Source organism: Oculina patagonica, unplaced genomic scaffold (genome assembly GCF_052425735.1).
Source record: "Oculina patagonica isolate OP01 unplaced genomic scaffold, crgOcupat unplaced300, whole genome shotgun sequence".
NCBI lineage: Eukaryota > Metazoa > Cnidaria > Anthozoa > Scleractinia > Oculinidae > Oculina > Oculina patagonica.
This window is the reverse complement of record NW_027558147.1, coordinates 1-13004: the sequence shown is the minus strand read 5'-3', so window position 1 is coordinate 13004 and position 13004 is coordinate 1. Positions and strand designations below refer to the sequence as shown.

Genomic DNA, 13004 nt, shown 5'->3' with positions numbered 1-13004 from the left:
GTTTGTGTTGAATTTTAAACTTATAATTAGTGCAAAACAGTAGTTCAATAAATAAATACGACGCTCGCCGGCATTTAAGTTTCTCCCGTAGAAAAAGCATTTGTAGTTGTCTTTTAAACCCTTTGTTTGGTTCACTGTGGTGCCGTCATGTCACGCATCCACTTCCGGGGTTTTGCGTGACTTACCCAGCATAACATCGCTCCGCGTGACGACCCAACAGCGATAGAGAAAAAGTTGACCTCAGTTGACCGCGACATAAGAGGCTTTTAATTTGGTTATTTTCATTTTCAGTTTTATTATTTCATTAGCATGAAAAAGAGTAGTCATACCAGTCTCACACAGGCATCAAAAATGTTCAAAATGTTGTACAGCCGTTTTTCGATCCAGTTTTTGCGTAGACTGATAAAATTGATCACGTGCTACCGTTGAACGTACCGCGTAAGTTCCGAACTTAAGAAACGGATTATAGACTGTGTTCTTGAATGGACTCCAAGCTTACTCGTTTCCAGTCCCTTCGTTTTATTATAGGCGAGTAAAGTCTGGAGACTGGTCAGCAACCTAGAGACCCTGGGAACGAGGTTGACTGGTCAGAAGGAAAGCAAGGAGATGTCGCGGTCAACTGAGAAGAAAACTAACCAAAAATTGATCAGCTGCAGGACGGCATAAGATGTTCATATGTAAAAAGGGTGATTGTGAGTACCATAGGTAATAGCAAGAACAATAAAGTGCAGCGATCGCAAGTGTAGTTGGAGTGATCATGTATACAGTAGAATCCCGGTAACTCGAACTAACTTCTATGTCCCTTGGACCCACTTTTCAGTCATTTTTATTTGGTTAACTCGAAAACCCCGCTTACTCGAACTGTTTTTCGTTTCCCTTCAGAGTTCGAGTTACCGGGGTTCAACTGTACTTGAATAAACTTTATTTTCGAACCACTCATCTATGAGTGGTGTAAATATAGAATGTAAAAATTACCTGCAAAACTACACTGCACAGCACAAAGCTACCCTACCTTACCCTGCCCTATCCTGTCATATCCTACCAGCTCTGGGGACCAAATCAGCGAGCCTGCAACCCGAAAAGTCGGATCCTATTTTTGCGAGCCACATTTTTTTAAAATTTTTGGCAGTGGTTTTATTTGACTCTTAGGTTTTTTTAACACTTTCTCGCAGACAGACATTGACCCAAGATTTTATCAATCCCTAACACTATGTTATAAAAAAAATTAGTTCATACTTTCAGCTGTGTGGTTTTCGAGTTATTATTGCACCCCAGGGGGGTACTTCGGCTTGTAAATGACGGGGATGATCGAAGGATTTTTTTGGGTTTAAAATTTTCGATTCCAAGAATTTTTTGGGTGACTTGATTTAAAAAGGGTATTTTTGGGGTATTAAAAACGAACTAAAGTGCCTTGGCACGGCCTTGGCGTATTTATGGTATGATGAATAAACAAACACGAGCATTCGATTTTTTTTGTGTTATATTATTGCCCCTCCTGGCAATTTAGGGGTAATTTGACAAGGGATTTTTGGGGGGTTATTTTTGGTCCAGGGATTTTTTGGGGTATTGTCGGAAGACTTAGGGATTTTTTGGGTCCTGAGTTTTTCCTCCATTAGATCATCCCCGTCATTTACAAGCCGGAGGTACCCCCCTCCCCCCCTGGGTGTTGCACTTGATAGCTTGAAGAGCACTCGAGAAGATAGAGATGTTGTCGGCTACGCATCGAGTCACTTTACACTTCCTTCCTGCTTTCCAAACTTCCTGTGTGCATTCATAAGTCAGTAGTCAGGGTTTAAATTAATACGACAATGCCCGACAAGAAAGGTTCGGTTTGGCGGTCATTTTTACCGGTCACGTACATGGCTTTTAGAGTGATAACATGTGTGATAACTGATGACCAGAAAAATTGATACCTAGCCTGCGTGGCCGGCGTTCAAAGGGAAAGGAGAAGGGGAGTTTGAGCGCGAAGCGCGAGGTGCGAGGAGAGAGCGCTAAGCGCATTCTATGTACCAATAGCTAAAATTCTAACGGCTTTTTGACTAAATTGACACTATCACAACTTAAAAGGGCTTTAAGAAGCGATCTATTCATAAAGATTGCAGCCAAAACAGTGAAGAAAATAGCGGGGACTTTGATGCCACGCAAACGAAGATCGAAACGAAGACGATCTAACTGAACTAACAGCAGAAACGAGTGGTAGTTTACAAGTGCTATTTTCAATACTTTGACCGGTCAGAAACGACACCTGACCGAGCAAAAATTTGTTTGGCCAGGGAACATGACCGGCAACTGTCCGAAAATTATTTTAACCCTGTAGATTGACTCCTTTAGCACGAACCAATTCTTAATCGGACAAAAAATGCTAAGTAGGCAAGTGTCGAGAATATAAAATGTTTTAATTTGAAAAAAATGCGAAGTCATCTTTAGTTGCCTAGGCTACATGTACGCGCATAAAATGAGTAGGGCACAAAAGAACAGAAACTTCCTTCAATTAATCACTTGTATAAACCCCCTCGCAAAGCTAAGTTGAGTTTTTTAGCACATTAAGCGTCTTCGTTTCTTTTCTCTGCCCTGATAACGTCCCGATCGAGGTTATACAGCGATGACTGATCAAGTCGAAGAAGGCAAGGCGAGGTCGGCCGGAATCGTTGGCATTCTGATTGGAATATGTGCAATTATCGAGCTGATATGTGGATTTATCCTTCTGAACAAAGGTGGCCCTTTAGGTTCTGGCCTGTGGTCTGGATTTGGGGTAAATAATTGTTGATATGTACAGTAGTATCCCGATTTTTGGAGCCTCTAGGGGAAACAAAAATTGCTTTGAGAAATCGGAAGAAGTACTAATCAAAGGGAAACGAAAATTGGTTCGAGACTAGCGAGACGAGCTAGAGTTTCGCTGAGGGTTCGAGACATCTGGATTCTACTGCATTAGGTTTCTAGTCATCTACTGTAAGTTTTGTAACTAATTTCAGACGTTTCGCCTCAAAAGGCAGCAATTATTGAGCTCTGTCATCCACTGCGGCCTCTTCTAAAACAGTTCGTATATACCGTTAAAGATGTCGATACTGTATAGCGGAAAGTTAAATTGTAAATGTCACTTTTGTTTCCGTTTATAAATCATGAGTTCTTCTTTATTTTAAAAATAGGCAATTGCATAACCTGTTTACACACTCTGAAGATCATTTCACCCGCTTTCGTCAAATAATTAAAAATTGTATCAACTAGTCTTCAGAGATTTTAGTTTGTGTATTTCCTTTAAAAAGGCGGTCGCCGTTTTATGGCCGTTAGTTTCGCTCACATTCGTTTCTAACTTTTTCAAAAGTTGCCCACAAAGATGTCTTAAAAACGATATTTTCGCCGATATATGATTTACACTGTTGTCACGTTTTTGAAATATGGTTAAGACATTATACGAAGATAAGACACATTCTGTCATAAGTAAATTTCCCTTTCTTGTAAAGTAGTGTTCATGCATCACATACAAGGATTCTCGTAATTTGTCAATGATTTTTTACCAGAGCAGATTTCGTGTTATTAATTTCAGTAAATACGTTTAATTTTATGACAGTTCTTGCTCTTTCGATTCATTCGAAATTCTACTGAAACCAGACAAAGTGTACTTTTACGCGTGTTCTTGTTGTTCTGGTTGAATAGATAGCTTCCTTAATGATTAACTCGTGACGTATTTCCACAATTTTCGTTCTAAATGTCACGTCTTTTTCCTTCTTTTGTTTTGTTATATTTATAGTTAGCATTCTTGTGAAATGTTCTGCGAAGGGCTTATTTAGTATTACAAATTCCAGTTTTTTATATTAGCAAGAGTTTTATAGTTCCTATTCGGGTTAAATTGTGATAAACGTTCCAGCTTTAAATGTCTCGAAATGTTGACTGCCTTTCTGCGAAATACATTCGACTCTCGCCTGGAATAGGCGAAAAAATAGACCTTGTTGTCGGGTGAACTGTTTATCCCATCCGACAATTTATTTAGACTAAAGGAAACCAGTGAAAACTAATAAGACCTTAGTGTGGTAGAAAAAATGTCAATGAAGTTGTGTAAGCTCTTGAGGACTACATGTCAGTTAAGATTGCAATTTAGGAATAGATTTATGTCCCATCAATTTAACTCTTCGTCTGCCTGAAAAAAATTCAAATGCAGGTTGCTTTGATTTTGTAAAACGCGATGTTCTTTTTACTTGCTTGAATGTATCTTTTCTTTTCGCATTCAAAAGCCCTTCATGCATAGAGTGTTGATTTGATGTCCCTTAGCTTGAGAGCGAGTTGTGTATGTTGTTTCAACCCTTTCCGTGCTTCACTCAGGGCCTTTAATACAATTTTCCTATCGATTTACTACATATTTGGCTAAGCTAAGGTTACAAAAGAGAGTTTTCTAAGTTTATTCTATTCCTGAGATATACTACAACTTAAAGTGTTGTTCCTGAAACTGCAAAAGCTGTTTCATTGCCAGCTCAGTTGAGCAGCCTGAACTGTTTGGCCGAAAAACACAGTAAAAAAAACTGTTCAAGAACTTTTTAATTTTGTAAAAATTATTGAACTTGGCTGAGTTTAATTGTTCGTACTAAAAATTCTCAAAACCATGTCAACTTGTTGAATGGCCATAAAATTCAACGGGTCGTGCAACGATACCAGTTATTTTCATCCCTGCGAGACAAATTTTGTTGAAAATATGTAAATTAAACACACGAGTAACGTTCGGAAATAATTATGCAGAGAACAACAACACACAGCTTACCAAAACATCAAAACAGCGGATGTTTTTGCACTGACAGCGCACTAATTTTTCTCTTAACACAATATCAACCGCACGTACACAACTCACTAATCACTGTAATTAAGACATTTTTACTTAGCAAGTGGTTTGAGCCGGTAAACATATATAAATAGAAATAATAAACATGCCTTAGGGTCGCGAAAGAACAAAGTGTAGTTTCCCGACACCGTTCTGGTTGAAAGGAAAGCTAACATCCGGTCCAACACAGCGCCATAAATTACTGATGCACGAGAAGTTTATCTGAAATCGACTTTCATTTGATTAGGAGCTTCTAAATGGTTTTATAAAAGGGCTCAGTTAGTTATTGTTATTCCAGTTTTATTCCAAATATTTTTTTAACACGTGTCTCATCGTGTACAGATTGGGTAATTTTGATAAAACTGGCCACGAGCTTTTTTCCTGTTCTTAACTACTTCCTCTCCATGAAAGGCAGTCTTTTATAAAATTGAACAAACACGTTTACGATCTTTTATCGATTGACTGTCTCACTGCTCTGTTGTTTCCGTGCGTCACCTTGTTCGTTACAATGAGTTCGTTTGCCCATAACTGTTCGCAAGTCAGTCGTTCCTGTTCGTTAGTCAGTCGTTACTGTTCGTTACTCAGTAGTCACTATTCGTTACTCAATCGTTACTTTTCGTAGCAAAGTAAGTTCTTTTTTTTTCCTGAGTCGTCCAGCGTTACTGTTCGTCTAGGGTGCTGCGACATGATGCATCAGATAAACTTGGCCGCAAGGTTTTTTCCTGTTCTAAGTGCTTACTTCCTCTCTGTGAAATGCAGTCGTTTAGTATTAAACTGAATAAACACGTTTACGATCTTTTATCGATTGACCGTCTCACCGCTCTGTTGTTTCATTTGTTGGACATCTTTTTTAGTTCGTTATATATTTACTAGTTCATTGCTGCTTCCGCTTGTCCTTACACTGAGCTCGATAGTTCATCACTGTTCGTTAGTCGTTACTGTTCGTTAGTCAGTCGTTACTGTTCTTTAGGGCAGTGTCCGTAAGTCAGTCGTTACTGTTCGTTAGTCAGTCGTCACTGTTCTTTAGGGCAGTGTCCGTAAGTCAGTCGTTACTTTTCGTTCGGTCAGTCATTACTGTTCGTTACTCAGTCGTCACTGTTCGTTACTTAGTCGTTCCCAGTGTTCGTAGAAAGTTCGTTAGTTCCTTAGTCCCGCGTTACCGTTCGCTACTGTTCAGAATTCATTAGTTCGCCACCTCGTTCAGTGGGATTGAGGTCTGGATGGGGTTACTGACTGATAACAGAAGCCCATCCTGCTGATAGCTGAAAATTGGTCTGAATTTTAACTTTCAGCTGAGAGCTGACGCGTTTTTTAACTGTTAGGTGAGATCTGCAAAATGTACTGATTGCTAAGAAATGGGCTGAAATTTTAACTGATAGCTGAAAAATCGCCGAATTGTTTTTTTAAGATTCCAGCACCCACACGGGCGGATCAAGCATTTTTCTTAGGATAAAGTGCACCACAAAAATAACACAAAGGTTTTTTTTTTCAGAATACAAGTTGTATTAGAAAGCCGCAGATCATCTCAGCGAGGGGGGGGAGGGGGGCGGTGCACACCCCCCTGCACCCTCCCCCTAGATCTGTCCCTGCCACATCCTGACAGTTTGTGTTGTTTGTTAGTCCGTTTACTGTTGCTGTTAGTTTCGGTTAGTTCATTGACTAGAGTTCGTTATTGCTCGTTATTACAGTTCGTCAGCTTGGTACCTCGTTAGTTCTTCGTTATATGTTCGCTCTAAGTCCTTTATTTCATTATTTCTTTGGTTCGTTAGCTTACTATTTTCTCTACATCTTTATGCCTGCAGCTAGCGGTAATTGCTGCTTTGGGAATCTTGACATGGCTAAAGAGAAACAAAACTGCGGTAAGTAGAACACACGTTGTTGGAATATAGTCACCAGTGATCCTTACCCCCACCCCCATGTATACTGACAATAGAAAAGCACAAAATATTAATTTTTTCCCATGATTTTCTGATTTACAGATGGTCTTTTACTTGGTGATGTGCATTCTATGGTTTCTCGTAAGCCTTGGTCAAGTAGCCATTGCTTTCTGGGCATGGTGGCTCTGGCGTGTAATCAGCTGTTTTGGTCGTTTTGTAGTGAGCAGTGGTGACTCTTTTGTCGGTAAGGAAATTGAGGACTGTTGGGATACTCATGTAAAGCTTACATATAGTTCCACGGCCGTAAGTAGCAAGAGGCAAGACGAGGCAGGGGTCTTGTCTAGATTTTTAGCCAAAATTAAACACAAAATTTGTTTTGTTGAGAAAATAAAAATTCTTTATCGTAATTCACATCGTAATTCACATCTTTAATGACAAATAATTCCCAGTTAAATAAGATTCATTTTTTCAAGAAATGCCCCAAAAAAAATGTCTCTGAAAGAGTTTCAGAGCTTCTAGGTTTCAACATTTTCTGGAGGGCCTGCCCCAGGACTGCCTAGCAAGATCTTGCCTCGTTCGTCTACAGGGCAAAGGTTTAGTAACGGCCCTGAACTCGAGCTTAAAGTCGTTTCCCTTCCGTTAGTCGAATACTGCATTTTTCCCTTAGAGATTCGGGAATTCAGGATTTTACTGTGCTTGTTTTAAGGCGGTGTTACACGGGACAACTTGCAACAACGATTTTTCGCGCAACACCGTGTCAACTTTACGTGGTATGTTAAACGAGTCAACTTTTTGCGCAACATCATACAAAATGTACCGGGCAATATGCATATTTTTAAACGAGACGATTTTCAGCGCGAAATGTTGCGACGACTCGCAACATTCCGCACGCGCGTCCAGGCCATGTTGAACAGAATTCTGGGAAGGCGTTGCGCAAAAAATCGACGGCGACCCTGTTACTGACGAGCCAACTTCTTAAATATTCGTCATCTTGCGTTGCAAGTTTTTGACTTGGGTTCAAAAACTCGCAACGTGTTGCCGAGACAAACGTTGCGCGAAAACCCGTCCCCGCTACTATGTTACACGGTGTTAGATTTTGCGCAAAAAATCGTCAGTTGCAAGTTGTCCCGTGAAACACCGCCTATAATCCCGCGATAAAAGAAAATTAAAAAGGTGCAGTTTGCAAAATGCTGCATTGTCCACTCGAGACTGTTCCCTCAGTTGAATACTGCAATTTTTCGGTGGAGGGTCGAGAATTCAGCATTTCGCTGTGCTTGTTTTAATCTTACGATAAAAGAAAATTAAAAAGGCTGGGGTGCAGTTTGCAAAAAGGTGCATTGTCCACTCGAGTAACTCGTTAATTATTAACAGTCCCTTAAAAATCCTTCTCGATTTTTTTCTAATTTAGTCTTTACAGTGCAAAACTGCGATGACACCAAGTTGATCACAAGTTTATTCTTGTGTATTATGATCGTGAGTTTCCTTGCTGCAATTTTTACGTTGGCTGGTTCAATCATTGGCTGTATGGGGACTTGCTGTTCAAGAACAGTGGTAAGTCACGCAATGCTACTGTGTCGGCGTCACGCTTTGTTTCTACATCTACTCGGGCCTACACACCACGTGATCACAAACTATTAAAGTCGTAGAAGCCAAGAATAAGATGGCTATTTATTTGAGCATAACCCACGTACTAACAACAACAACGACAACAGAAACAACAACAACAAGCACTTACATTATACACTTTATTTTCCAGCTTATTTTCGCTGAATTTTTTAAGTTAACTTAGTTTTTGTCTGCGTGTTTGTGTGTATGTGTTTTTGTGTTTGTGTGTATGTGTTTATTAAGTTCTAAGTACAGTAAAAACCCGCGAGTAAGAACCTAACATGTTTAAATGTTAGGTTCTTAAAAGAACCTGTTAGGCTAAAATTTGCAAATTAGATACCATTTTTATAAGAACCTATTAGCCTAAAATTTGGAAACAGGTTCTTAATTTCTTAAATTCAGGATTAAAAATGTTTACTTTTGGGAAAATATTGATATGATTATTGCTTCGTTTTGACATAAACACTATGTGGTATGCAAATTTTATACAAGAAAAAGGCCGAATACCACTAAAATCTCTATAACAACATTGAATTTTTTCTTCCGAAATTAAGAACCAATTAAGAACCTAATTAGCCTAAATTTGTGTTAATAACCCTTTATGTAAGAACCTGTTTAGGCTAATCTGAAAAAGACTAGGGTCTTACTCGCGGGTTTTTTATTGTACCTTCCCAGTTTCTCGTTAGTCAATGGTGGTTATTTCGGGCAGCCATGTACTCATTTAATTTATTCTTCCTTGTTTTGTAAATTTAATTTAATTTAATTTAGGGTACAAATAAAGTTGTCGTTGTTACCACTTACTTACAACAACAACAAGCATTCCATCTTATTGAGATTGAGAGTAAAGGACTGCAGAAATTTTAGAAGTAGCTCCACATTCGATCCACATCCTCATCAAAAATGACTTTTACCTCCCACCCTGCTCCCAATCCTCCTTCCCCCCCCCCCCCCCACCCGCAGTCATTCCCCTGGGATTTTCCAAGACGTTTAAACTTATTATGACTTTTTTCTGCAGCAAGGTAACGTGGTGATGGTGCAACAGCCAGCTGCATATCCCATGGTGGTACAGCAGACCTCAATGACCCAGCAACAGGCCTATCCGGGTCAACAGGCTTATCCGGGACAGCAGCCCGTTACAATGGCCGGCACCGAGCCTCCGCCAGATTATGGAATACCAGTGAAAGAGTAGATTAGAATCGAGTCGTCAACTCAACGTGTGTTAGCTTCCTTACGCAGACTTTCTTCGAAACACTCACGCATTAAACATTGCGTGACGATCTCAACGAACGTCTGCGAAGGAGACTGACCGTGTTTCGAGATTTTTTAGTTAAGTTATATTACAGCCTCTTTTATCTCGGCTAATGAAAGTAAATAAGTTTAGTCTCTATTGAGCAATTAGAAGAACACAGACTTATTTGATTTGAATTTTTTCGGTTGTCTTTTCAACTGAACGCAAAATATAACCAAGTTTTGTGTAAGCTTTCATTAAATTATGCTACGCGGCCCTAAATCAAAGACAATCATAATTCAGGGGTATAACGAGCTTCTTCAATGATTATGTTTTTACAACCAATTTTTTTATCACCAATCCCGTTAAATGATAAATCATCCCGTTTTGATCCCGAATTTCAGCTCTGACCCGTGATCCCGTGACTCTGACCCCTGATTCTGGGGTCTCTTACATGGGCTCCAACTCAACTGATCCCTGATCCCACATACCTCGTTACAACCCTGATAATTGGTTGATAATGTGGCCTATAACAAAGACGCTTGCCTTACAAAAAACACAATTATTATTCCGAAAAGTATTTACAAACTTTGCGAGGTTTTCCTGCCTTAACTCGGGTTAAATAGAGTTCCAGATTTTAGCAACAAAGAGTAAGAATAATTCATCCAGTTAAGACTGAACTTGGAAAGACTGAGATTAACTCCACTGCCTCTTAAATTGTAAGATAACTTTTTAAAGTTAAAAATCCCATGGCATTATAAAAATTTATAATGCAACACAAGTGTTTTACATATTCTTCTATGTTCTAAACTTCCTTTAACATGTATTCACTTACTTTGAATTTATAGTGTTTTGCATAAATGTTGTTGTTACCATTAAAATGTACATCCTGCAGTCAATTTTCCATTCTGACTCAATTTTTAGCTTTGGAAAACGGATTATAGAGGGTGTTGCTGAATGTAACCAAAGCTGGCTCGTTTCCAGTCTTCCCTACGTTTCATTAGAGGCGAGTGGAGTATGGAAACTAGTCAGAAAAGAAGCAAAGCGATGTCTCGGTCAACTGGGAAGAAAACTATCCAAAAATTGATCAGCTGCAGGACGGCATAAGATGTTCATATGTAAAAAGGGTGATAGCAAGAACAATAAAGTACCATAGGTGATAGCAAGAACAATAAAGTGCAGCGATTGCAAGGGTAGTTGGAGTGATCATAAATACTTGAATAAACTTTATTTTAAAACCACTCCTCTGGAGGTGTGAAATATACAATATAAAATAACCTGGAAAAAAATGCAACACTACATTTCATTTTATTGCACTGCACAGCACTAAGCTACCCTACCCTACCCGCTCTGGGGCCCCTAATCTGTGAGTCTCCAACCCGGAAAGCCGGACCCTTTTTGTGCAAGCCGCGTGCCAATTTTGGGAGCCACTCTTTTTTTATTTTCAACAGTCTTTTTTTGACATTTTTAGGTTTTTCTACACTTTTTCGCAGACAGACATTAACCCAAGATTTTATCAATCCCTGACAAAAATTAGTGCAAACTTTCAACTGTGAGGTTTTTGAGTTATGGATGTACTTGAGAGTTTTAAGGAACACTCGAGAAGATAGAGATGCTCTCGGCCACCTATCGAGTAACTCTACACTTTCGTGCTCTCCAAACACCCGTGTGCATCCATAACTAGATAGACGCACCCTTACCATGAACTAGTTCTAAATTGGACAAAAACTGCGAAGCCACTTAGTTGCCTTGAAAAAATAAATAAAGTGAGTAGGGAACAAAAGAACAGAAACTTCCTTCAATTGAACGCTTCAAACTGACCCCCTCACAAAGCTCAGTTGAATTGTTTGGCACATTAAGCGCCTTAGTAACTTTTCTCTGTTAGTATCTTTTTTCAACTTACAAGGGCATTAAGAAGCGATTTATTCATAAACAATTGCAGCCAAAACAGTGAAGAAATAGCGGGGGCTTTCATACCACGCAAACTAAGATCGAAACGAAGACGATCTAGCTAACAGCAGAAAAGAGTGGTAGTTTAAAAGTGCTTTTTTCAATATTTTGACCGGTCTGAAACGACACATGACCGAGCTAAAATCTGTTTGGCCACGCAACATGACCGGCAACTGACCGAAAATTATTTTAACCCTGTAGATAGACTACCCTTTGCATGAACCAATTCTTAATTGGACAAAAAATGTGACGTAGGAAAGGTGTCGAGAATACATGTTTTAATTTTAAAAAATGATTGAATTTAAAAAAATGCGAAGTCATATTAGTTGCCTAGGCTACGTGTGCGTGCATAAAATGTGTAGGGCACAAAAAGAAAAATAACTTCCTTCAATAAATCACTTATATAAACCCTCTCGCAAATCCTAGTCGAGTTGTTGGGCAAATTAAGTGCCTTATTTTTTTTTTCTTACGTCCTGATTGAGGTTATACAGCGATGACTGATCAAGTCGAAGAAGGCAAGGCGAAGGCGGCCGGAGTAGTTGGCATTCTGATTGGAGTATGTGCAATAATCGAAGTGATATGTGGATTAATCCTCCTCAGCAAAGGTGCCCCCGAAGGTTCCGGCCTTTGGTCTGGATTTGGGGTAAATAACTGTTGATATCTACTGAACAGTAGAATCCCGAATTCTCGAACCTCCAGGAGAAACAAAAATTGCTTCGAGAAATCGGGACGCTTGAGAAGTCGGGAGTAAAATTACAGAGACGTACTATCCAAGTGAAACTAAATTGGTTCAAGACTAGAACGGGAGTTTCGAGAAACCGAGGGTTCGAGAAATCGAGATTCTTCTGTACTAGGTTTCTTGTCATCTAGTGTAACTTTGGTTACTAATTTTAGAGGTTTCGCCTCAAAATTAACGGGGGGGTCTTATTTATGTCTGTTATCCACTTTTAAAAAACCCTTCTGAAACAGTTTGTAAACTTCGCCAAAGATGTCGATACTGTTAAGGAAGGTAAAATGTAACTGCCACTCTTGCTTCTTTATTGAGTTCTTCTTTTTTGAAAAAGGCAATTACTTAACTTGTTTATACAATCAGGAGGCTATTTTACCCGCTTCCGTTGTATAAAATGTTATTTATCAATGTTATTTAGAAATTTTCCGATTTGTGTTCCCCTCAGAGCGCCCGCCATTAGTTCAATGGAAAAGCTCACTTACAGCAAAGCATTCTACTTTCAAGCTTTTTGAAAGGTTGCCCACAAAGAAGTTTTAAAACGATATTCTCGCCGATATTTAAACTAGTCTCGCGTTTTTGAATTATGGGGAAGACATTCTACGAAACATGATCAAAGACACATTCTGTCTTAAAGAAATTCTACTTTCTTGTAAAACAGTACTAGTGTTGTTAACTGAGGATTTTTGTAATTTATCAGTGATTGTATACCAGGGACGATTTCGTTTTATTAACTTCAGTTTGGAAAAAGCCAAAGAATCACACAAATTACTGTGTTATGCTATTTAGATTCGTTCGGCGAAATTTTAC

The 13004-nt window shown here is 39.1% G+C and overlaps 1 protein-coding gene across 1 annotated transcript; it reads left to right on the top strand.

The window, feature by feature from the left end:
- Positions 1-2518: 2518 nt before the first annotated feature.
- On the top strand, positions 2519-10231 carry LOC144640480 (uncharacterized). Its single transcript, XM_078499597.1, has 5 exons — positions 2519-2752; positions 6610-6666; positions 6787-6928; positions 8093-8235; positions 9305-10231. Exons 1-5 carry the CDS (start codon positions 2603-2605, stop codon positions 9476-9478), a joined length of 666 nt encoding a protein of 221 aa, XP_078355723.1. The 5' UTR covers positions 2519-2602; the 3' UTR covers positions 9479-10231.
- Positions 10232-13004: the final 2773 nt, after the last annotated feature.